Source organism: Bubalus kerabau, chromosome 5 (assembly GCF_029407905.1).
Source record: "Bubalus kerabau isolate K-KA32 ecotype Philippines breed swamp buffalo chromosome 5, PCC_UOA_SB_1v2, whole genome shotgun sequence".
Taxonomy (NCBI): Eukaryota; Metazoa; Chordata; class Mammalia; order Artiodactyla; family Bovidae; genus Bubalus; species Bubalus kerabau.
Genome location: NC_073628.1, coordinates 59,901,584 through 59,928,520, shown reverse-complemented (window position 1 = coordinate 59,928,520; position 26,937 = coordinate 59,901,584). Strand labels below are relative to the sequence as shown.

General features: G+C 36.8%; 1 protein-coding gene across 4 annotated transcripts in view; it reads left to right on the top strand.

Annotated features, from left to right (window-relative positions):
• LOC129652806 (complement factor H) overlaps window positions 1-26,937 on the top strand; it is a 107,711-nt gene that overhangs the window by 57,982 nt on the left and 22,792 nt on the right. For 2 of the 4 annotated variants that reach the window (XM_055581821.1, XM_055581820.1), the window contains exons 10-16: window positions 6,260-6,442; window positions 8,566-8,742; window positions 12,792-12,968; window positions 13,864-14,049; window positions 14,158-14,337; window positions 16,702-16,890; window positions 23,324-23,506. In XM_055581821.1, coding sequence (XP_055437796.1) covers window positions 6,260-6,442; window positions 8,566-8,742; window positions 12,792-12,968; window positions 13,864-14,049; window positions 14,158-14,337; window positions 16,702-16,890; window positions 23,324-23,506 — 1,275 coding nt within the window. The remainder of the gene's footprint in view (window positions 1-6,259; window positions 6,443-8,565; window positions 8,743-12,791; window positions 12,969-13,863; window positions 14,050-14,157; window positions 14,338-16,701; window positions 16,891-23,323; window positions 23,507-26,937) is intronic. The other 2 variants (XM_055581822.1, XM_055581823.1) reach the window with 2 other exon arrangements.

Genomic DNA, 26,937 nt, shown 5'->3' with positions numbered 1-26,937 from the left:
GTGGCTCAGAGGTTAAAGCATCTGGCCGCAATGTGGGAGACCTGGGTTCAATCCCTGGGTAGGGAAGATCCCCTGGAGAAGGAAATGGCAACCCACTCCAGTATTCTTGCCTGGAAAATCCCATGGACAGAGGACCCTGGTAGGCTACAGTTCATAGGGTCGCAAAGTGTCGGACACAACTGAGTGAGTTCACTTTCTTTCTTTCTTTCACTTTATGTTGCCCTCTGAGATTCCAAAACTCCCCACAGACCCACTGGTGAGAGGGTTTCCTGATGTTTGGAAACTTCTCCCCCTTCACCACTCCCTCCCCAGGACTGGTCTCTGTCCCTAACTCTTGTCTCTCTTTTTGGCTTTTATATTTTGTCCTATCTCCTTTGGAAGAGAATGGGCTACCTTTCTGGGTGCCTGGTGTCTTCCGTCAGTGTTCAGAAGTTGTTTTGGGGAAGTTGCTCAGCATTTAAATGATCTTTTGATGAATTTGTGGGGGAGAAAGTGATCTCCCCATCCTATGCCTCCACCATCTTAAGACTGCCCCCCACTTAGCATTTTCTTAATTGTTTTGGATTTTTTGTAGGTCTTTCCTTTGTCTTATGCTTATTGCCTATATGTCTCTTTAATATATGTTGTAAAGCTGGTTTGGTGGTACTAAAATCTCTTAACTACTGCTTGTCTGTAAAGGTTTTAATTTTGCATCAATTTTGAAATCCTTGCCAGGTAAAGTAATCTCGCTTGTAGATTTTCCCCTTTCAGTACTTTAAATACATCCTGCCATTCCTTTCTGGTCTGCAGGATTTCTGCTGAAACATCAGCTGTTAATTGAATGGCTTTTCCCTTGTGTGTTACTTGTTGCTTTTCCCTTGCTGCTCTTAATATTCTTTCCTTGTGTTTAATCTCTGTTGGTTAGTATGTGTCTTGACATGTTTCTGCTTGGATTTATCCTGTATTGGACTCTCCGTGCTTCTTGAACTTGATTGACTATTTCCTTTCCCATGCTGGGAAGGTTTTCAACTATAGGATCTTCAAAAAAAATTCTCAGTGCCTTTCTTTTTCTCTTCTTCCTCTGGGACCTCTATAGCTCAAATGTTGGTGTGTTTAATACTGTCCCAGAGGTTTCTGAAGCTCTCCTCAATTATTTTCATTCTTTTTGCTTTATTCTGCTCATCAGCAACTAGTTCAACCATTCTGTCTTCCAGCTCACTGTTCCATTCTTCTGCTTCAGTTATTCTTTTATTGTTTCCTTCTAGAGTATTTTTAATATCAGTAATTGTGTTATTCATCTTTCTTTGTTTATTCTTTATTTCTTCTATATCCTTGGTAATTGTGTTAATTGTGTTGATTGCTTCTTGGCATTTTATGCCTTCTATTTTCAAGGTTTTGGAACATCTTTACCATAATTATTCTGAATTTTTTTTCAGGTATTTGAACTATTTCCTCGTAGCGTTTTTTTTTTTTTTTTTTTTTTTGGTCTTGTGTGCTTCTAGTTTGTTCCTTTATTGAGCAATATTTTTTTACCTTTTCTTTTTTCGTTGTTGCATTTGATGTCTCCTTTTCTCAGGCTTTCAGGTCGAATTCCTTCTTCCTTTTAGTTTCTGCCCTTGCTGTGTAAGGTTGTGCCAGTGGTTTGTGTAGGCTTCTTTTTGGTGTGACTTTTGTTTGTACTCTGGTGAAAGGAGTAAGGTTTTTTTTTTTTTTTTTTCCCCCTTCTGATGGGAAGGGCTGTATGAGGTGGCAATTCTGTTTACTGATGACTGGGTTTGTGTTTTTATCTTGTTTGTTGTTTGGGTGAGGCATCCTACACTGGGTGCTACTGGCAGTTGGGTGATGCCAGGTGTAGACAAGCAGAGGCCTTTATGGGAGTTCTCACTAATAAATACTCCCTGGGGTTAGGAGTTTTATGGCAGGCTAGAGTCTTTTCAGTGCTCCCACTGCAAAGGCTCTGGGCCTGATGTCTGGCCAGGGAAGTGAGATACCACAGGTGGTTTGTAATGGCATTAAAGGGGATAAAACAAAGACACTAAAACAAGAAATGGACTACAAACCTCAGACAAATGGCAGATACAGAATCAGGCAAGTACTAACAAAAACATGGGAAATATACCACATAAACAAAACCAAAACAGTGAAAAAAAATAAAAGTAGAAGAGATTGATTCAGTGAGCATAGGAAAGTAAGAATGATATCAACTAGTTATTAACAAATCTGACTAAAAGCGTAAACTGGAAAACAAAACCAAAGCCATAGGTCAACTGGGGAATAAAACAACTAAAGCAAACAGACTAATGAACATAATGAGGAAAAGCGAGAAAAGGAAAAAAAGAAAGAAAGGCTAGAGAAGCAAATTTAAATAGAGGAAGACAAAGAAGCTTTACATATATTAAAGAAAAACAACAACAGAAAAAGAATAAGAAAAGCAAGCAAAAGAATATATATGGAAAAATAGTGATAATAATTTTTTTAAAGCTTTGAAAATTAAAGAGGAAAACAACCCTCAAAACCACAAAAGACCAATGTAGAGGCAGAAGTATTTAAAGGAAATTAAATGTGTGGTTAAAAAAATTTCTCAAAAGTGTAAATAGATTTAATTGTAGTATTAAAATCAACAGCTACAACATCAGAGAGCAAAAAACAAGTAAAAATTAAAAAACCCAGTAGCAACTACTAAATAAATTAAAATATAAGAATAATAAATATTTTTCTTGGATCAGCTGTCAGCATCCTTTTCCTCAATGTGAGTCACAGTCCGCCTCACCTCCCTAGGATGCCTCCAGTTCTGGGCTGGTCTCTTACCTGTTGTGGCCGCAGCTCAGACTCTAATCTGGTCCTACTCTTGCATGTTCTTGCTCTCGTCTATATCTGCCAGTGCTAGTGTGTTTTCTTTTGCAGGAACTCTCATTATCCTTTATATATTCCATAGATACAAAGTCTGCCAGGTGATCATGTGGATTCAATCTTCAGCTTGTACCACTGGTGGGAATGTTTTGGTTCTATTCCTTAGACACCTGCCCCTGGATTTCACTTGTGGTTTTATCTCCACCTTTGCATGTGACTCGTCCACAGGAGTTTACTCCTGAGGCTCCCCTGGAGGACTTGGGTGTGCCCCAGGGAGGACTGAATGTGGAGGTGGTGCAGTTGCTTGGATTGCAGGAGCCCTGGCAGTACCAGGTACTAAGGGGAGCCACTGGGTAGGAAAGCAGGAAATATGATGCCCTTAGGGTTTTTGTAGCCTCTGGTTGCTCTGTCTTTGTGGGATTGAGCTAGGGAGTGACACAGGAGCTTGGATAATGGGGACCATGAAAACACCGGATACTTAGCTGTAGCTATTGTCACAGGAGGTATGTGACTATTAGGGACTTTTCTAGCTTCTGACAGCTCTGCCCAGTGAGGATTGAGCATGGAGGTGACACAGCTGCTTGAATTTTGGGAACCCTGGCAGTGCCAAGCATGCAGGGAAACCAACTGACTCAGCTGTAGAAGCGAGGGTCCTATTAGAGTCGTTTCCTAGCTTCTGGCACCTGGCCATCAGAGGGCCTCTTTGGCTGGTCCTTCTCTGTTGCTTGACCCCTTCAGCCGCTTACAGGTCCCCCACTTGGGGTCATTCTCTGTTGTTCATCGTATCAGGGACTTAAAGATCACCCTGGCTGGAGTCCTTCTGTGTTACTTTGCACGTCAGGTCCTTAAAGGGCCACCCTCCCTGTGTTGTTTCAGCTGTCTGGTGCTGATATGTGCAGAGAGAGACTATAGAGATGGCTGCACCCTCAGTGTGTGACTCAGCAGTATCACCCTGCCTCCAGGTTAGCTGGCTTTGCTTCATAAGCATTTCCCACTGCGCTCTCCTCTCTCAGGTTCCTTCACACCATCTTCCTTCAGTCAATCCAATCTCTGTTCTATCTCCAACCTGAAGCACTTTCTAGGGGACTTGCATCCCTGTCTGGTGTAGGTTCAGCTGTGGCAAGGATTGTCTGTGTGATCCTCATTCCATTCAGACTCTCACTGGTCAGCTGCTTCACTCTCCAACAGAGTCAGTGCTTCACCTCTGTCGCAAACATTTGCCCTCCCATGCAGCTCTGTCCCCGCTTCAGTTGCCAACCCCAGATGCAGATCCAGTTCTACTCACTCTCCTCTTTTTTTGCCCTGCTTCCTTTGTCCTGCTGAATGTTGCCTGGTTCTATATATTCTTTTCCAGTGGTCAGGTTCTCAGCTGGCGTTCTGCAAGATCTTCTGTGTCTGGAGGTGTATTCCTGATGTATCCGTGGAGAGAGATGTACTGTTCCGCCATCGTGGATCTCAGTGTATGGTATAGAGCCCACACCTCACTCCAAGTCAGGATTGCTGTGGGTGGTTGTCGAACTTCTGTTGTTGGGTCAGGATAAAAAGCAATGGATATCTTGTTCTTCTCATTTGAACATACTTCTCAGTTGATCATTTTTCTTGACTCTCTGTGTTGATATCTGTGCATTAGACTAAACATCCACTTGTCCTAGTCTTCACAGATTGGCCTCAGTAGTAGAACCTTTCCAGAATTCAGCCTTTTCAATCAGCTAGGCCAGAATTTTGGTTACTTCTCTAACCTCTCTGCTCATCCAAACTTCTGAGTTTGTAGTCAGCCTTCTCCAGGATTCGAGAGTACGCAGTGATCTACAAGTCAGAATACTTGGTGAAACAGGCAATTGGAGTTTATCACCTAGCTCACTGTGCACTGAACTGGGGAGAGGAGCTGTGGCAAATGCTTGCATGCTACTTCAAACCCTGTGCCTCCTGCACCATGATTTAGCTCTCTGTAGTCCCCAGGCACAAATGCAAATTTTGGGTTTCATCAGCTCTCAAGGACAGGTTAGTTAGAAGCCAATTCCTCAGGCAGAGCTGGAAAAGATGAAGGTCCAGATGTGCTGTCTCACTCCTTCCATGGAGAAACTGGGAGTTGCTCACTCTTCATTAAGCTAAGGGAAGACCTGTGAGAAGTGCTGGTACAGATTCATAACTGCCACTTCATTTCTGTTATCCTAGGAGATTGGAAATCCTAGGCCTCCCAGAGGCAGGTAAATTGGAAGCTGGACCCTGGACTAGCATTTGCAAAATCAGAGATCTAGATTGTGGATCAAACTCCTTGCTCCTCCAGGAGAAGCAGGAAGTTGAGTGTTCCCTTCAAATTGTATGGTCCTTTGCTGCATGGATTTTATTGCAGGAATGTTCTTAGTTTTCCCTGCCTCTTAGGATTTTGGCATTTTCTCACTTGCCTTGAATGCAGAACTTCTCATCTACTGTTTCTATTTTCAATCGAAGGAGCTGATACACACAGAGTTGTTAATCAGTGTGTCTGTGGAGGGAAGGAGAGGTCAAGATGGCCTATTCCACTCTCTTACTAATATCACTGCAGTGTTTCCAAATTATATGTGTTGGGCTTGTTTGCTTTTCTATTTTCAGTTTTAAGGAAAAGCAATTATTGATTTTCATCTTTATCATTACTATTATTGCTATGTAATTTTAAAATTCCCCTCAGCACACTTTAGTGTCATCCCGTAAATCATATAAAACTTTAATTATCATGGTTTTATTTTCATTCAATTCAAAATATTCAGTTTTCTCTTTTGAGTTCTTCTTTATCTGTGAAGTACTAAAAAAATTAGCTGAATTCTATGAAGATGTCTGGTAGGTGACAGAATTGTACTTTTCCAAGTTTAGTTATTCATGGTTTGAAGGATCAATATTTTGTCCTTAGTAAAATGAATGGATGTATTGATCTTTGTCATCTTCGTTGAACTCCATGTACTGATATGGCTTTAAGCACCCAGTTTTGATGACAGCATTTCAAATTCTCAGAGACAAAGGCTGGGGTAACTGTGGTGGAAGATTCTGTGATCGTCACCTGATCTGTGTTCTGGGTTGTGTAAGAGATCCAGACTAGACAATACTTTCGACAAATCCCAGGAAAGGAAACCCATTGCTAAAAGATTTCTGACATGCTGTGGGATTCCAGATCCTTTAGACAAACAGATTTCTAATAATTTCCTAGAAGGGATTTGGAGTATTTTAAATCTTGCTTTGTTCTAGAAAATAGAAATCAAGTGTTTTGGTTTAATATCTTTGGAAACTCATAGTTTTGTTTTTTTTTTTCTCTTACACACGACCTTAAATGATTAGAAGTTTTCTTGGTTTATAGTCATAAGCGACTCCCCTTTTTTGTATCATTACCTTATTTGGGTCCTTATGAAATGTGTATCAAATATATGCTTACCTTTTCTTTATGCTTTCTCCCTTTTAGAAACATGTTCAAAATCCAATATAAGGATTGAGAATGGATTTTTGTCTGAATCTGCCTTTACATATCCCCTAAATAAACAAACAGAATATAAGTGTAAACCAGGATATGTAACAGCAGATGGTAAGACATCAGGGTTAATTACATGTCTGCAAAATGGATGGTCAGCTCAACCTGTATGCATTAGTAAGTATTTCATTATCTTAGTAGTCTTTATCTTGATGATAACTATACAGAAGTATTAACTTTGTTCTTTTGTCCTTTTTTCTTTCTTTTTTTAATTTTTTTGCTGGGGCAGGGTCATATGAAGTGTTTTGTGGTTCCATGGCTGTATTTGAAAAGATCAATTACAAAGCTTTGAAAAATGTATCTTTTTTTTTTTGCCTTTAATGATTAATTACTAGTGGAGTAGAATATCATTGTACTATTTAGTTCAACGTTTTGTCACTTTAAAACATCCTGTGACTAAAATCTAATTTTGCTAAGAGCCTTACCTGTCTGCCGGGATAAATTCATTTATTTTCAGCTGAGACCTTTGTGCTGATTGCATCTGCTTTTATTTTAGGAGACTCTTAAGCCAGAGTCTCTGCTCCTAAGCCTAAAAGTTATGTTTTTAAGCAAAGATGTGAGGCCATAGTGCATAAACTTCAAATAATATGATATATAATTCATATGTTTCAGTCTCTAGGATAGATATCCTTGTGAAAAATTCTCTCTTAGGAAATCTTCATAAACATCTAGTTAGTGGAGACAGAGAAACACTTCTAGACAGGACCAAATTCTGCTGTGCTGAAGGTTTTTCTTGTAGCAACACATAGATGTTTATGAAGATTTTCTAAGAACAATTAATGAGTTTGTTTTATTCATCCCAAAGCTACACACTGATATTTTTGAAGTGATATTTTACATATTCACTTTAAGTGAAGTGGGTATTTATAATATCCCTTTCTACTGTTTTCATTTTATTTTTTCCAGTGTCTATACTTGCTACAGGCACTACACCCTCAAAATGAAAAAAGTTTCACATATCAAACTTATTTTATTTTAATATATGACAGTTTTCCATTCTAACACTCTTTTTATGAAAAATGTCTCTATTATTATATTTTACTAGTATAATTTTGCTTTAATACATTATGAAGTTTGAAGTAAATTATTTAAACTATTAACATCAGTCTATGGTGTTAGTGAGGAGAAGGCAATGACACCCCACTCCAGTACTCTTGCCTGGAAAATCCCATGGACGGAGGAGCCTGGTGGGCTGCAGTCCGTGGGATCGCTAAGAGTTGGACATGACTGAGCGACTTCACTTTCACTTTTCACTTTCCTGCATTGGAGAAGGGAATGGCAACCCACTCCAGTGTTCTTGCTTGGAGAATCCTAGGGACGGGGGAGCCTGGTGGGCTGTTGTCTATGGGGTCGCACAGAGTCGGACACGACTGGAGTGACTTAGCAGCAGCAGCAGCAGCATGGTGTTAGTTAAAACAGATTGTTTGTTAACATATTTTCTTGTAAATAGCTATAAATAATAAAATTGTGTCTGTATTCAATCTCGATAAGTATAAAATAATATACAACCATTAGAGATATAGTTGGAAAAGGAAAATCAGCATGTGAATTTTAAAAATTTTATAGCATCTTTAAAAAATTAACTTGCCTTTTGAAAATTACTTCTTTTTTTTTAATTTTATTTTATTTTTAAACTTTACATAATTGTATTAGTTTTGCCAAATATCAAAATGAATCCACCACAGGTATACATGTGTTCCCCATCCTGTACCCTCCTCCCTCCTCCCTCCCCATACCATCCCTCTGGGTTATCCCAGTGCACCAGCCCCAAGCATCCAGTATCGTGCATCGAACCTGGACTGGCAACTCATTTCATACATGATATTTTACATGTTTCAATACCATTCATTGACATTTTCTCTGGCAAATATGTCACAACTGCTAATTAATTTGGCATATTAATTAGGAAAATGTTGTTATGAAAATAGTATAATACTTCTGTAATGGCTTATTTTAATACTAGCTTTGGAAAAAAATGCACAAGTACAGCAACTGAGGAACATGTTCATAACATAAATAATTCAGGAACATTAAGTGTTGAGAAAAATGTTGCATAAAAATACACTTATTTTCACTTTGAGTAATTATTTTGGGACAGTGATATATCACTGGCATGGTTGGCTAATATTTTATGATTTGTACATACTAATTGGTGAAGCCCTTTTCCCTTGAGATGAAACTCAATCAAATTGCCCACTAAATAATATTAGAAATGAAATCAAAATCCCATTATCCCTTAGAATCCTGTGACAGGCCAGTATTTGAGAAGGCCAGAGTCAAAAGTGATGGCACGTGGTTCAGGCTGAACGACAGGCTGGACTACGAATGTGTTGATGGGTATGAGAACCGAGATGGACGCACCACAGGCTCCATAGTATGTGGTCAAGACGGCTGGTCTGATAAAGCTGCATGCTATGGTAAGTACTCTTTTCCAGATGTTCTTTCCTTCAAGATAAGCAAAATTTAGCAGTAATTGTCAGAAGTGTTTTATTTGTACCAAATTACACAGATCTAGAATCATCTTTAAGGAATGATGCTTCCTTCTACTTTAACGTAAACTGGAAGGAGGGGAAGTTTTAAAGTCCAATGACTCACTCAATACCAAAATGACAGGGTCTTGCAACCTGTTCAAGTATTTGCTTGTAAGTGTCTGCTTATACCTCCTACCTTGAATGTTAACTTCTGCAGGTTTTGACAGGTGCTTTTTATTTTCTGACTTGGACAAGTTCTGAGGACAATGACATGGATCTCTTTTATTTTGCCAATCAGATGTGTTTTTTCCAGGGTTGGAAATAGGGCTTCAGTCTCTGGTAAGCTGAGTGGATGTTGAGTGTCCCAAGTCAAGGGAAGAGTTATGTGCAAACTTTGGCAGCAAGGTAATATTTGGAAAATATGAAGGTGGGCGGATTCTACTGAATGAGAGAGGATTTTATGAGCTAAAGCTGATACGAGGCAAAGGAAAGATGAGCTGGGTTATTTCAAGGCATATTAACATTGATTGATTTTATGATTCATGAAAAGCCATAGGGAATTTTAAGAAAAGGAATGATATAATTTTATTTGGATTTTTGAAGGCCGTTTGTGGATTTTTCTGTATGCTGTGCTTATGATGGACAAGAGAAGATTCAAGAAACCATGTGGGGTGAAAAAGTGTGGGGATTAGATAAATTCTTGGCTGACGTGATTCAGAGCAGAGAATAGATTTGGGATATATTCTCCTGGTAATAAATGCACATAACATTGCTAACTGTTGGTTGTCAGAAAGAGCAAAAGTTGAAGGGACTCATGTTTTGAATACCATTTTCTCATAAGCAAGCAAGCAAATGGAAATGACTTTGTACATGGTACTGGCAGGAGAAAGAACACTCTTGCAAGAGCATCACAACTTTGACCTGAACACATTGTGGTTGGGCCAATGGGGACCATAAACATTGGACACATCAACTGTAGTGTTGAATGCATAGGTTTAAGCAGGAGATATACACATGAGATTATCACTCTCTAAATTATGACATCAGATTAGAAAAGAATGTAGAATGAAAATAGAAGAAAGCTCAAGACTGAGTCCTGAAGCTTCCAACACTGAGGTGTCTGACAGAAGAAGAATAGATGGCAAAGTGGACAGAAAGAAAGGAGGACCCAGAGAATTTAGGAGAAAAAAATGTCAGAATGAATGTTGCATAGATTGGACAGAATAAAATGATTTAAGAGCAAGGGATAATAAATTGACTAATAGTAATTTCTATGGAATCAGCCTGAAATGGTTCTATATCCAATTCCACCATTTGCTAAGTATGAATCTAAGGGCAACAACCTTTTTGAAGGTTTGTTCACTCCTCTGAGTCTGTAAAATCATTTAATATCTACAAATGTTCTAATATTTCAAAATATCTTTTAGTTATTAAAATAAATTATTCATATACACTTGTCATAATGCCTGCCATACAGTTTAATCAAGGCAATTGTAAACTAATTACATTAGAATAGTTACACTAATGAATACTTCTAATTCAGTTAATAAGCCAGGTTAAAAGACTAAAAATGTGGTGCCAATATTAATTGTGAGAGAGACAGTTTCAGGTGGAGTTCACAGGGGAAAACCTACTTAGAACCTGCTAAATAAATTATTAGTAAGAAATGCAATACAGCATGTGGACATAACTCTTTGAAAAGGCTTGGTTATGACAGAGAACAAGAGGTTCAGGATAGAGATTTCAGATAGATACACAGGGGAAGCTTGTTAGAGGAACGGGCCAGGCTTGTTCAACAGTGTCCAGAGCCCAAATTTCACTTTCAGGCTGTCAGCAAGCACCTAATATATGCCAGAAGTTGCCTAAGAGTAATTTTGAAGAATACAGTGAGGGACGGTGGTATGTCTTTCAAGAGCTTTCATGCCAGTATGAGAAAAATAAAAAGATGAATTAAGGCAAATAATGAACCAAAAAGTAAAACTATTTCTATTATATTAATCCAATAAGTGTATTCTAAGAACAAAAGAATCCAAGTGCTTAGAAAGTAGGAGGGACTGCAGGTGAAGTTTATGTAGGAAGACGTCTATGCAAAGAAAGCCTGGAAACCTTTCGTCAGCAGAGGCACACGCCTTTGCGGCAGCCGTGGCAGCAAAGCAATTGGCTTATTTTAAAAAGATTAGATGGTAAAGAATCTGCCTGCAATGCAGGAGACTTGGGTTCAATCCCTGGGTCAGGAAGATTCCTTGGAGAAGGGAATGGCAACCCTCTGCAGTATTCTTGCCTGAAGAATTCCACAGACAGAGGAGTCTGGTGGGCTATAGTCCATAGGGTCAAAAAGAGACATACCTGAGAGACTACAATTTCACTTTCAAAATTTCTGAGCCACCTGACAGTAAAATATCCACGTGCATTGCGGGAGACCTGGATTGGATCCCTGGGTTGGGAAGATCTGTTAGAGAAGGGAATGGCAACCCACTGCAATATTTTTGCCTGAAGAATTCCATGGAATTTTGGCAAGCTGCAGTCAGGGAATCACAAAGAGATGGACACAACTGAGCTACTAACAATTCTAAGTAAAGGGAAAGGCTTTTAACATGATCATGTCTTTCTTACAGTCACTCTATTGGAAGACAGCAGTTGGAAAACAGCCTAATGCCAAGACCTTTTTGTTGTTGTTAAAGCAATATTTAACACAGTATGATAAAATAGGAATTTTACATAAGATAAACATAAAATATGTAAACAAAGTCACATACCATCAGAAGTATTGCTATGTGGAAGTTTGGAATAGAATTTTAGGAAAGGAAACCCAATGGTTCTCATCAATAGTAACCTCTCATCTAAGCTACAAAACTCAATATTAAAAAAAAGCAGAAACAAACTTATTGATTTTGGGGGGAGGGGGCATTACTTGTAAAACTAGTTAGCTTATGTATAATTTTATGATAATGTTTGAAGAATTTTAGATAGTATGATTCTACTTTTTGGTGAGATTCTAATTCTTAAATTCCAATTGAGAAGTTTAAAAATGATTTAGCAATAGGAAGATTCCAAATAAAGAATAATGAAATTTTTGATAATATGTAGCAGTCCCTGGTGGCTCAGATGGTAAAGAATCTGCCTACAATGCAGGAGACCTGGGTTTGATCCCTTGGTTAGGAAGATCCAGTAGAGAAGGGAATGACTACCCACTCCAGTATTCTTGCCCGGAGAATTCCATGGGCAGAGAGCCTGGCCAGCTATACTCCACGGGGTCACAAAGGGTCAGACACAAGTGAGCGACTAATCCACACACAGCAATGTCACAGATTTCATAGATTTTACACATTTTCAATGATAAGTTTATACATTTTTAAAATGAATCAGAATAATTAAGCATATATTAATAGTTAAGCTCATTTATAGGTACAATAAGATTAGATGTTTGTGTTGTCATATACATAATCAAGACACCTAGAATATGCCTATGTGACCTTGAACATGTTTACTCATTTTGTTTCATGTTTCAGTTTGATTTCTATACTTGTAGATAAAATTAAGTGATTTTTAATGTACCTGTAACTCAAGTATAAGAGAAATGTCTCTCTTGTGTGTTCTAGTTTCCCAGTTATATTTTTTATAATACCATTTTTTCATTTGTATTCAGTTTTAAAATTGTGTATTTTTTATTCTGAGAGAATATTTCTACATTTTGAGACCAAAAAAGTAGCATTATATTTTGTAAATGTCAGTGATAAAATCAGATCCAGTATTAACAAGTTGACTTTACAAATAAATTATCAGGCATATATGTTGCTTCTCAATACCTTAATATTTCTCAAAATCCCAGATGAGTGCAGAGGATGTATAAAACCTAACATGTAATGTTTTTCAAGGAAGAGCATCAATGTGTTTTCTGTGTATGCAGTATCCAGCACCTTGTTTTATGTTACACAAATAATATTTATTTTGCAATGGTTAAATATTCTCACTCAATTACTTATCTTTTTTGATAGAAAGAGAATGCAGTATTCCTGAAATGGATCCATACTTAAATGCTTATCCCAGGAAGGATACATATAAAGTTGGAGATGTGCTGAAATTCTCCTGCAGTCCAGGCCGTATTATGGTTGGAGCAGATTCAGTTCAGTGCTACCACTTTGGATGGTCCCCTAAACTTCCAACGTGTGAAGGTAAATATTTATCTGACAGTTGTTGGAGCAAGAGTTGGGATTTCAGATATCAACCTTTTTATTTCCCTCCCTTAATTTTCTGTCCACTTCCAGTGCATCTATAGTCTAATGCATTAAGGCAGAGATATACCCACCAACGTGGAGAAGGAAATGGCAACCCACTCCAGTATTCTTGCCTGGATAATCCTGGAGACAGAGAAGCCTGGTGGGCTGCTGTCTATGGAGTTACAGAGAGTCGGACACGACTGAATGACCCACCAAGGACATGTACTGGGTAGTAGATACCTCGGTTTTCCTTCTTTAAGAAATTAACCTCCAGGTGCTTCTTGAAATATGTGGTGGAGAATCCACAGAAATGCATGAGGAACCTGACACTGGCAGGATTTCTTGTTAGTTTTCCTTTTTCCTGCAATTCCACCATTAATATTGGAGAGTTTATATACTGTGGGCTTTACATCTAGTGTCCTCAAGTATATCTAAAGAGTGTTCAAGTAACTTAAAATCAGTTCAGTCACATGTATCAAATCATGTGAATCAAAGTTAAACTTTTCAAATGCTTCTCTCAAATGATATTTTTTTCAAAAAGTTTTCACACAGTGTTTCTGTGGAATAAAAGTATTGCTATAATTTATACACCCAGATTGAGTAACTGGTTTGCATATTTATTTAGCATGTCTGGATAATGAACATGCTTTCTGAGCATACATAGACTTCAATATACAAGTTCAAGATGAGTAACAGAATCAGTAAACACTATTCTTTTTTCATTGTTTAAGAATGCTAAAATAAATTATATAACAAATAAAAGATCATTTAGAGAAATAAATTTCTGCATTAGCTGGATTTTTCAGTTATAACACACAATGTAACCATAATTTATGCAATATTTCTACAGTAAGGAAAGTAAAGTCCTGTGCTCTACCTCCTGAACTTCCTAATGGGAAAGGGAAAGAAATACACAAGGAAGAATATGCACACAATGAGGTCGTGGAATATACTTGCAACCCCAAATTTCTGATGAAGGGTTCTCGTAAAATTCAGTGTGTTGATGGAGAATGGACAGCTTTACCTGTGTGTATTGGTAATGTATTAAAAGTAGTAATATTTCAAGGTAAATCATTACTCTTATTTGTATCCATATACACATTTAAATAATATTTTAAAGACAAACATATTTGTGGATTTTCAGAGGAGGAGCGTACCTGTGGAAATATATCTGACCTTGATCACGGCGATGTCAAGCCTTCTGTCCCTCCCTATCACCATGGAGACTCGGTTGAGTTCAGTTGCAGAGAAGCATTTACAATGATTGGACCCAGATTTATCATGTGTATTAGTGGAGAGTGGACCCAGCCTCCTCAGTGCATTGGTCAGAATACACATCTCAAATTGACCTTTAGTATTTGCAGCCATTCTGTTGAAATTTAGAGTTATCCTTGAGAATGTCAGATCTTAAAATATAATGATCCCAAACATTTGATTTTTATAGTCCAATATGTGTTGAAGAGGAAAAATATAAACTAGCAATAGAATTTTATCCATCTTTCTGTCCTCATATGGACATCGTTTATCTTGACAAGTGTGAAACTAAACCTTACTGATAGATACTCATGTAATTAAAATGGGAGTACTAGTTACCAGGAAAATACAACTATCATTGCAGAAATGCCATTTTTGCTTTTATATGGTACTCTTTCTTTTAGAACATTGGAAACCAGGAATTATAGTTGAGGAAAATACCCATTTGATACATTTCTGTAGGAATCTTGCCTCTCTCAAGCTTCTAACTGATAATTTCTCTATCTGTTTCAAATTCTGCAAAGAGAATTTACTGTGTTGGGGAGGGTGGGCTCCAGCCCTCCCTGTTAGTAGGTAACTCTGTCATGGAAGGCACTTGGGGTGGGGCCAGGAACTGCCCTGACACATTTCCCTGTAAGAGACTCATCCTGACTCTTGGATGATCAAGTCTTTGATCACCGACCAGGAGAATCAATGTTAGCTGCCTTCTTTCATTTTTTCTCTTGGAATAGACTTTTTCCTGGAGTTTTCCTGGGCTCTGCATTCAAAGAGAGCCCTGGATTTCCAGGCCTATTAACTCATTATATTTCTAGTCATTAATTATTCCAAGAGGAAGGTAAGGCTTAGGCTTAGGCCCTGAGTGAGGGCAGGGACTGATAGCTGTTTTCTTTGCCGACAGTATGTCAAAAGACTCATTTCAAAAGACCAGTTGACAGATGGGAGACATTCAGTAGGAGTTTATTTAGTTAAATAGTAATTTTTTTTTGCTTATTAATCCCTGCATTTTCATGAACACATTATTGTCCTAGGTATTGCCAGTTCTTCAAGACCAAACCTCATCTTTGTCCTCTTCTATCTCCTCAAATGACCTCACCTCATTTAACTTTTCATTCTACCTAATGCCAAAATGTTTGCTTCAATTATTACTCTTCTGACCTCAGAGTTTTCCTTGCAAAAGTTAATCCTCTACCTGTATTCAGTTTAATGTAGTCCCCCTTTGCTATAATAGACCTTATTCCAGTTTTCTTCTCTCAAGGTTTATTTTGTAACTCTGTCTAATCTAGCTTGTCATTCTTCCTACTATGCTTATTCTCTCCTAATAAAATAAGTCTGCTTTCCTTCCAGAAATCAGTCCATCATAGGATGAGGCCCGCAGCCACTATTTCTCCTTTTGAGTATACATCTTCCTTTGGCCACCATTCCTTGAAGAATACTACTGGTTTTATGTCCATCAACACCCTGAACAAAATTTAAAAACAGGGCTAATTCCCAAGCCTTTAGTGTGTTTTCAATTCAGCTTGTTATTTTATTTTTTCAGAGTTTTATTTTGATATCATCATTTTTCTTTGACTATCTACTCGACTTTTCCTTATTTTATTCATTTCACTTAACCTTTATCATTAACAAATCATTAACATATACTGCCAAAGACCTATATGGATATTTTGTCAAATTCAAAAAGAACTGCCACCTGCATTGAATTTATGAAATAGGTATATATATATACATAAAGCTTTTTTAGTCCAACTTATCCTGGAGCTATAAAAAAATTGTATCATGGCTTTATATTGCATTATAATGATCTGATACATAACATAGTGGCTCAAAGACTCCAAGTGTATATGCAAGATAGGTTGTAACTTTAAGTACCCGTCTTCTTATTTCAAGTGTTTGTTTATTTTTGGTGTCAGGTAAAAGATTTGCTTAAAAGTTAAGATTCTATACAAAACACCTTGGATGTAGTTTTCTTATTATGTTTCATTACATTTCTTGAAAAAACACATGTAAAGTAGCAACTTGGTATGCTTTGTCCACAGAAAATTGTTTTATTTTATTGTTTTAAGATTGTGAATTAAAAATAATGTAGAGATGCTTAAGGTCAACAAGCAAATTTATGAACATTTGCACAAATTTCAAGTTTGGGACCAAATTTATTCACATGATAGCTATTTGCTATGTAGATCATCAAAAAGTATTCCAGTCAAAAAGGCAGAAATCTTTAGGATGGGTGTTTTCTCTGAAATTTCAAAAACTGGACACAAGACTCAGGCTCATGTATAATTTTTCATCTCATGCAATTTGATCAGCAATAACTTGGCTGGTGGAATTTGTAGGCATAAATTGTAACATCATATTGACTCCATAGCTATTTTTTGTTATTAGCTGTTTGGTTCTTTAGAGTTAGTCTTTTCAAGAGAATGTTTTCATTTTATAGCAACAGATGAACTTAGGAAGTGTAAATGGCCAACATCATATTCACCTGAAGGAAAACAAGCACATATGATTGAATATGACCATAGCACCAACAAAACTTACCAATGTCGAGGAAAATCAGGCAAAATCAGACACAAACACTCAGTCTGTATAAATGGAGAATGGGATCCTAAAGTAGACTGCAATGAAGGTAATCTCTTGTCCATAATGTTTTAAAAAATGTATTATATATCTCTCTGACTTGTAAAAGTAGTATCTTTGTGTCCTTCAAGGAAATTTATCTATTTATCATTCCAAATATTTTCCATCTGCAAGGTAATTTAGAAGCTAATCAAAATACTGTGTCTAAATATTAATTGTATAACGTGCCTTAATCAGCTATGTGACAAACAACTCAGAGACTTTGTGACTTTAAATTAACATCTGGCCGTAGGTGTGCTCATTTCTATGGAAAAGCCATTGTTTCTGATTTTGTGTATTACACATACATGTACTTATGTTTATGCTGAACTATTATGTATTTATCGACATATCTATATGTATTAATCTATGTATCTATTTATATATATTTATGTATCTATCTAGTCATCTATTTTGGGAGAAGGCAATGGCACCCCACTCCAGTACTCTTGCCTGGAGAATCCCATGGACAGAGGAGCCTGGAAGGCTGCAGTCCATGGGGTCTCTAGGAGTCGGGACACGACTGAGTGACTTCACTTTCACTTTTCACTTTCATGCATTGGAGAAGGAAATGGCAACCCACTCCGGTGTTCTTGCCTGGAGAATCCCAGGGAGGGGAGCCTGGTGGGCTGCCATCTATGGGGTCGCACAGAGTCGGACACGACTGAAGTGACTTAGCAGCAGCAGCAGCAGCAGTCATCTATTTTTCTGTTTGTTTAACTATCTTGAGAAGTCTTGAGTCATGTTTACATGATGAATTCCATTTGAATAGGTTCATTTCAATTTTCCACTTTTAATATCTGCGTTTCTCTTCTCCAACTCTATGACTTTTGGACTCCCTATCCTCAATATGTTTACCAATTTCTACAAGCCTAGAATATCTAGAAAGAAGCTTCAAATCAATAGAAAACCAGATCTACTGTCTAATATTCCACCTCATAATTCATCCTTTTATAAAGATCCTAATATAAAAATCATACAACAATAAAGCTGTATTAATGGAGAATAAATTATTTAGAAAAACATAACTATTTGGGAATTAAACAACAAGCTTCTAAATAACTGCCATGCCGATACATAATATACATTGTATATTATGGGCTTCCCTGGTAGTTGTGCTGGTAAAGAATCCGCCTGCCATGCAGGAGACCCCAGTTCAATTTCTAGATCAGGAATATCCCCTAGAGAAGAGTTAGGCTGCCCACTCCAGGATTCTTGAGTTTCCCTGGTAGATCAGTCTATAATCTGCTTGCAGTGGGGAGGACCTGGGTTCAATCCCTGTGTTGTGAGAATCCCATGGAGGCAACCCACTCCAGTATTCTTGCCTGGAGAAGCCCCAAGGACAGAGGAGCCTGACAGGTTGCAGACCATGGGATCACAAAGAGTGAAACATTACTGACTGGCTAAGCACAGCATTGTATATTATACATTATATATTTATGATTGCTTGGTCCTTGTGAATTAACTTTTTTATAATTATAAAATATTTCTTAATTTTTGTCATGTACCTTGTCTGGAAATCTATATTAGCTTTTTAAATATAGTTAAATTGCAACAATTTATTATTTCATATGATGAAGAAATTCCCCCAAAATTTCAAGGAATTCATGATTATAAATTATTCTAAATTAGTAGCAAATATAAAATTAAAAGAGCTTGCTACACAACTGCATCTTTAAAGAAGCAAGCAACATTTAGGGGTAGTGAAGTACATATGTTCTACAGTTTCTTCTAGACACTTTGTAATTTTATGTGAGTATATTTAAGTATGTTATCTGTCTCATGTTAACATTTGAGAATTGCATAAAGTAGGAGTTGATTTTTTATGGATGGATTGTCAATTATTTTAAGAATATGTGTGGAAAAGCCGTTGAAGTGAAAAAAATCAGTTAACTATGAAAGTGTTGATTTATTTCTGAACTTTCTATTTAGTCACTTAACTATCTTCACTGCTGCCAAATTACCTTTGTAACTAGCTTTTTAGCAGGCTGAAAGTCTGATAATAGTCTCCAAGAATGTTCCTCTCACTCAAAATAACTTTATTTATTTTGGTTTTGAACATAGAAATTTCAGGGGAAACTTACAAACTTTTTTTAAAATATAAATTTATTTATTTTAATTGGAGGTTAATTACTTTACAATATTTTGATAAAATATTGGGTTGTATATCGAATGGGATGACTTTGTAATGAGAAAAGAATTGTGGACAATTGGCTTCTTTACCATATTGAATTTTGAATTCATAAACATGGTATGTCTCTATTTATTTCTGCTTCAATATTTCCAGACATACCAATAAGCTCCCCTGGGGGCTCAGACAATAAAGAATCTGCCTGCAATTCAGGAGACCCGGGTTCAATCCCTGAGTAGGGAAGATTCCCTGGAGAAGGGAATGGCTACCCACTTCAGTATTCTTGCCTGCAGTCCCATGGACAGAGAAGCCTGGCAGGCTGCAGTCCATAGGGTTGCAGAGAGTTGGACATGACTGAGCACACGTGAGATCTGATATCCAGTTTGCTTCTTTGAAATATTCCCTTGATGAAGAATTCAGTTTCTTTAATAGGGAGTATGCTATTCACATTTTCTACATTGTCTTATCACTGTGTGAAAGTTGCATTTTTCAAGAAATATCTCTATTTTACCTAACTTATGTAATTGATTAATGTAAAATCATTTCTAATAGTCACATAACATTCTATTTTTCTTTTAATCCTATAGTATATTGGGTAATATCACCTCTTTCATTTTTGGTATTGAGAGTTGTTTACCTCCTTTATTTTGTGAATAGAGTTTTGTTTTTCAAAATTATCATTTTCAAATTAACATTTTTAACACACATAGTTTCTTCCATTTCCTCTCTTGTCTAATTTGTATCTTGTTAATGTTCATGATTTTTAACTTTCTTAATTTTCTGTTTTCTCTTTTCTATTAATCTTTCTCAATTTTTTATCTCTTGTGGACTTAATTTTCCTTTTTTCTGATCGCTTCATTTTAATTTTACTCTCTCATTTTTTAAGATAAAAAATGATGACATTGATTCAAACCATCCTGCTTTTGAAATCTAAGCCTGTAAAACTACATTTTTTTTCTTCTAAGTATTGCTTTACCTGTGCCTCAAAAATTTATAAATATGTATCAATTTTATTTTCAATGAACTGTATGTGAAATATTGTCTAATATTCATAGTGGCTTCTTTGATGTAAGAGTTGTTTAGAAATGTGTTGTTTAATTCTCACATATTTATGGATTTCTAAGTAATTCAGTCTCCATTAACAGAAATACTGTGGTATGATTGTTATCTAGAGAGCTGCATATATTTACTATACACAATTTGATGATTATCATCAGTGATTACATAGATAATTTATTCTTACTGATTTCTAATCCAATTCCCTTGTCATAGAACACACTCTGTAAATTTTTAATATTTTGAATTTTATTCTTTCTTTGTTTCACAGCATATTGTCTATCTTTGTGATGTTTCCATTTCATATAAAGTATATGTATATTCTAGTTTCTAGATCAGTTTAACATTGTTCATAGTGTTCTAAAATGTACCTATGTCTTAAAATAGCTTTTTCTAGTTGTTCTATCCATCAGAGTAGGAAGGCTCTCAGAATTGGTAACAAGCGGTTGTGGATTTGTCTATTTCTTCTTTCAGTTCTGCCCATCTTTGCTTCATGTACTCTGATATATTCTTAGATACATTATATATTTATAATGGCTTAGTCCTTGTGAATTACCTTTTTAATATTTATAAAATAGGTCTTCATAGTTTTCATAATATGCCTTCTCTGTGAAAGGTTGTTGTTGAATCACGCGAATACACCGGGATTCTTGGCCCCCGGAGGAGAAGAATTCAATCCAGGGCCAGAGATGAGGCTTGATCGCTCAGAGCTTTTGTGTAATAAAGTTTTATTAAAGTATAAAGGAGATAGAGAAAGCTTCTGACATAGGCATCAGAAGAGGGCAGAAAGAGTACCCCCCTGCTAGTCCTCAGCTGGATGTTATATAGTCACTAGCAGTCTGTTAATGAAAGAAAGGAATGTCTTAAAATTCAGAATGGCACCAAATGGTTCATCCTGGGCCATAAAATGATTAACTTGAATCTTAAAGAAGGGCAGACGACCATACAAATAGTTTCATTTACATAGATTAGGGGAACAATATCTGAGTATAACATACTGGTTTGTCAAGTAGGTTCTGGGCCAAGAGGCGGAACCGACTTGGAGACAGAGTTTGGGGTAAAGGCATAGTACATTAGCATAGCTTAAGACAAAAATTTCCATAAGAAAAAGGCATTGGTTATCTCTAGGCTCAAGAATAGCTAACTTCAGGCGAAACCAGGTGTCATTATGGCAACACAGTATTTTAAGAGAAACCTCCCTTTAAATTTGTATAGAGAAGGAAAAAAATATTGCTAGTTTGTTTCCTCCTGCCCCTTAAGAGAGATAAAAATGTCTGACACTTGCAGGCTATTTCCTCCATTTGGAGACCCCTCTCTCCTTGGGGACCCCTAGATTTCCTATCAACCTGCCTAGGAAATGACTCTCTCATCTGGAAGTCCACATTAATTTATTGAAATATAGCTAATTAATTTAAAACACCTGACTATTTTCATGTGATAAAAGAATTCCTAATCAATTTCATGTAATGTGGCCTCAAATTATTCTCTATAAATTAAAAGCAATTGTAAATTAAAAGAAAGCTAGATAAACAACTTATTCACCCATATCACAAAACTTGGAAATTAAAAAACAAAGTTTTTTCTGTGATTTACTGACAGAAAATATGTTAAATTAAGTAAAATGAAAACTGTATGCTTTAGAATCTATGGTACACAGGAAAAAACAAAGATATGTATAGATTAAAACTTGATTTACAAAAAAGTGAATTAAGTAATAGGTAGTACAATCTAGAATCCAGAAAAGAACATACATCCAAAGAACATAGAAGGAAAGGAAAACTAAAATTAAAATGTCAATTTTTATAATAAGCTAAAAAGTATAAATAGCTGATTTGCAAAATATTCAGTTTACAGGGAAATGTAGTGTAGAGACTAACTTTTGGAAGACTTTTAACAAATTAAAATTATTAGGACAAAAATGTTTAAACATCAGACATAAAAAAAAAAATAAATTCTTGAAAATACATTGATAAAAATGTCAAAATAGTTAAAACAGAAATAAGAGAAATATTTCTGATGAAACATAACTATTCCAAGTCTTCCCTGGTGGCTCTGATGGTAAAGAGTCCACCCGAGTTGCAGGAGACCTCGGTTCGATTCCTGTGTTGGGAAGATCCACTGGACGAGGGCAAGGCAACCCACTCCAGTATTCTTGCCTGGAGAATCCAGAATCCCCATGGACAGAGGAGCCTGGCAGATTATAATCCATGGGGTTGCAAAGAGTGTGACATTACTGAGTGACTATGCACAAAACAGCACAAAAAATACTCCTATTGACTTAGATCAGAATAGAAAATCTGATGATATTACTAATGATGAATAAAGTATATTCAGTCAAATATGTCCCTGAATTTAATACAAAATGTTGGCTCCCTGAAAGGATTTATGAGTTTCCAGCCTGTACTTGCATAGTGTTTCTAATGAAATAGAAATGAAGTGTGACAGGAGAAAGCAAAACCAAGGAGTCATAAAGGGCTCCAAATTCTTCCAGGTGTATTCACGCAGTCTTCCCTCAGTTGAGCAGAACAGGCTTTGTCTTCAGATTATGAATTGGATATTTGAGGTATCTCTATTTGATGGACTCAGACACAGTTTACAGAGGGATCTTTTATACCCTCTGGTCACACAGAAAAAGCCAGGCTTGCTAATCCATTAAAGAAGGTGCATTCATCAGTGTATATATGGTTTAAGAGTGCAGGCAAGCTAGTGAATTGTACCTCCAGGAGAGTACTGAATTGTAAACAATACACTCTAAATCCCAGTGAACCAATCTAACTCTTACCTTGTTCAAGAATCAGCATCAAATTAATAGGTTATTAACTAAATGTAGTTTCTCATCTGGCTAATCAACTCCCATGGTAGAAAAACTGGTGAGGGCTTCAATCCAATTCCAATATATCTGATCATGAATATCTGCTAAAAAAAAAAGAGACCCTGATAGCAGTTTTCCCTCAGTACCTATAACTGAGTGAGCAATTCAATTAGGGCATCCTAAAGGTTAGAAAAAATAAAATCTGTTTTAATAAATCATGCAAGATTGAGCACAGGAAGAATAAAAGGAAGAAACTAAGACCATGAGACAATGAACCAAATGTGATATATTGAAGTGCTAAACAAGCTTAAGAGTATAATTACAGAGTATCATATTATTTGATCATTTATGATATAACATTATAGCTTTCTGTTTATTGAAAATTTTCCTTTAATATTTGAACTTATGCTTTTTAATCAAGAAATCTAATTTTAATATTTTCAGAAGCAAAAATACAACTATGCCCACCTCCACCTCAGGTTCCCAATGCTCGAGATATGACAACTACAGTGAAATATCAGGATGGAGAAAAAATATCAATTCTATGTAAAGAAAATTATTTAATTCAAGATGCAGAAGAAATTGTGTGCAAGAATGGGAGCTGGCAGTCAATCCCACAATGTATTGGTAAGTAGTGCATGCATAAGTTTGTTTAAAATATTCTTTAAAGAAGATTAATACTCCTCTAAGCTTTGTATCCTTCCATGGTGGCTCAGTGGTAAAGAAACTTCTTGCAACGCAAGAGATGCAGAAGATACGGGTTCGATCCCTGGATGGGGAGGATCCCCTGGGGAGGAGGGTGACAACCCACTCCAGCGTTGTTGCCTGGGAAATTCCATGGACAGAGGAACCTGTTGGGCTAGAGTCCACTGGGACACAAAGAGTTGGACATGACTAAGTGACTGAGCATGCACACAATCTTTGTATGGATCAGCAGGATGAAGTCCTCTCTGTCTCTTCCAATTTATCTTGAAACAGTAAATCACAGTTTCAGTTTATGAACTGATGAACACTCTTTCACTTCTGATGTGAAATGCAGACAAACTCCTTGGTCTACTGTGCAAATAACAGGTAAAATTTATATTTATGCAAATTTTATTCTTAATGATCAAAGGACAAGAATGAAGGCACAACTGGGCTGCCCAGCCTGGAAGTCATGGTCCTGAAAAATAAGCCCCCAGAAATTCTGACTTAGAAGTCCAGAGTAACTTGTGCACAAGAAAGCCAGAGGGCTTTAGGAAAAAGAGTCTCTTCTGTTCTTTAAAGGCATACAAAATCTCACATACTCTGTGTCCCAGTGAAGAGGCATCAATGGGAAAGAGGCTTGGGTTAGACTAATTTGTTTATCTTTGTGAAACTTCTAGAGAGATAGAAGACAATTGGGATCATAGATACTGGTGCCAGCCATCATGAGAGACAAGTACCACTTTAGAGTTTTCCCTAACACACATGTTCATAGCTTACTAGCACCAGAGACTTAACAACTCACCAGCATGACAGCACCAACCCGACTCCACTGAGCTCCACAGCTGCTACACCTGCATCTCACCCTGCTCGTGGGTGTGATATCACCAGCTCAAGTACACTTAGGCCCTGAAGCCAGCTCCATCAACACTTCATCCTGCCTATGAGTGGGCTGGCAGCCACCACATGAGGCACAGTCTGTCAGCCACCTGGGGAGGAAGTGGGATCCTTTCCTACCAGTGTACCCAGAGTAGTTGGCATTGACACAACAGAAGGGCACCCCTATATCATCTAGATCTGCTGCACACATCCTACAGAGGGGAGCATTCTGTTGGGCCCCATAGACTTCTGCAAAAGACCACTTCTCTAAGATCAGGAATACACCTAACTCTTAGAAATAAACACAGAGTTAGGTAAAATCAGGAGACAGAGAAATGCATTCCAAATGAAGAAATAAGACAAAATCTCAGAAGAGTCACTAAACAAAGTTAAGCAATCTATCCAATAAAGCATTCAAGGTAATGACCATAAAGATGTTCAGTGGACTCTAGAGAAGAATGAATGAAAATGGAATTTTACAAATAAGAAAATATTACAAATAAGAAAATACAAATAAGAAAAATAAAGAAGGACTAAACAGTGCTGAAGGATACAACAGCTGAAATGAAAAATATACTAGAGAAAATCAATAGTAGATTAGAGGATTCAGAAGAATGGATCAGAGATCTGGAAGACAGGGTAGTGGAAACTTCCCAAACAGCATAGGAATAAGAAAAAAGAATTTATAAAATGAGGATAGGTTAACAGACATCTGGGACAACTTCAGTACCATTATCATTATGGGGATCTAAAATAGAGAGAGACAGAGACTTACTTGAAGAAATAATAGCTAAACTTTTCTATCCTGGGGAAGGAAAGAGACATTCAGGTCTAGAAGTCAGACAGTCCCCAAAAGAGATGAACCTGAAGAGGTCCGTACCAGGACACATTATCATTTAATGGAAAAAAAATTAATAATGTTGTTCTTCCAAAGTAAATGGCAATGGGATCATACTTATCAATAATTACCTTAAATGTAAATGGGTTGAATTACCCAACCAAAAGACAAAGACTGGCTGAATGGATACAAAAACAAGACCCCTATCAGATCAGATCAGATCAGTCACTCAGTCGTGTCCAACTCTTTGCGACCCCATGAATCGCAGCACGCCAGGCCTCCCTGTCCATCACCAACTCCCGGATTTCACTCAGACCCCTATATATGCTGTCTAAAAGAGACCCACCTCAAAACAAGGGACACATACTGACTGAAAAAAGATATTTCATGCAAATGGAGACCAAAAGAAAGCAGGAGTAGCAATAGCAGATAAAATAGACTTTGAAATAAAGGCCATGAAAGAGACAAAGAAAGACACTACCTAATGATCAAAGGATCAATCCAAAAAGAAGATATAGCAATTATAAATATATATGCACCCAACATAGGAGCAGCTCAATACATAAGGCAAATGCTAACAAGTATGAAAGAGAAATGAACAATAACACAATAATAGTGGGAGATTTTAATACCCCACTCACACATATGGACATGTCATCCAAACAGAAAATTAGCAAGGAAACACAAACTTTAAATGATACAATGGACCAGTTAGACCTAATTGATATCTATAGGACATTTCACCCCCAAAATGTGCATTTCACCTTTTTCTCAAGTGCACAAGAGCCATTCTCCAGGATACAGCACATCCTGGGCCATAAATCTAGCCTTGGTAAATTCAAAAAAATTGAAATCCTTTCAAAGATCTCTTCTGATCACAATGCGGTAAGATTAGATGTCAACTACAGGAAAAAGAAACTATTAAAAATACAAACATATGGAGGTTAAGTAACACGATTCTTAATAACCAACAAAATAATGGAAGAAATCAAAATGGAAATCAAAATATGCATAGAAACAAATGAAAATGAAAACACAACAACCAAAGACATATGGGAATCAGTAAAAAGAATGCTAAAGTGAAGGTTCATAGCTTTACAAGCTTACCTCAAGAAATAAGAGAAAAATAAATATCCTAACTTTAAACCTAAAGCAACTAGAAAAAGAAGAACCCCAGGGTTAGTATAAGGAAGGAAATCATAAAAATTAGGGCAGAAATAAATGAAAAAGATACAAAGGAGACTATAGCAAAAATCAACAAAACTAAAAGCTGGTTCTTTGAGAAGATAAATAAAATAGACAAACCATTAGCCAGACTCATCAAGAAAAAAAGGGAGAAGAATCAAATCAATAAAATTAGAAATGAAAATGGAGCGATCACAACAGACAACACAGAAATACAAAGGATCATAAGAGTCTACTATCAGCAACTATATGCCAGTAAAATGGACAACTTGGAAGAAATGGACGAATTCTGAGAAAAGTATAACATTCCAAAACTGAACAACGAAGAAAGAGAAAATCTTAACAGACCCATCACAAGTATGGAAATAGAAACTGGAATCAAAAATTTTCCAACAAACAAAAGCCCAGGACCAGACGGCTTCATAGGTGAGTTTATCAAAAATTTAGAGACGAGCTAACACCTATCCTTCCC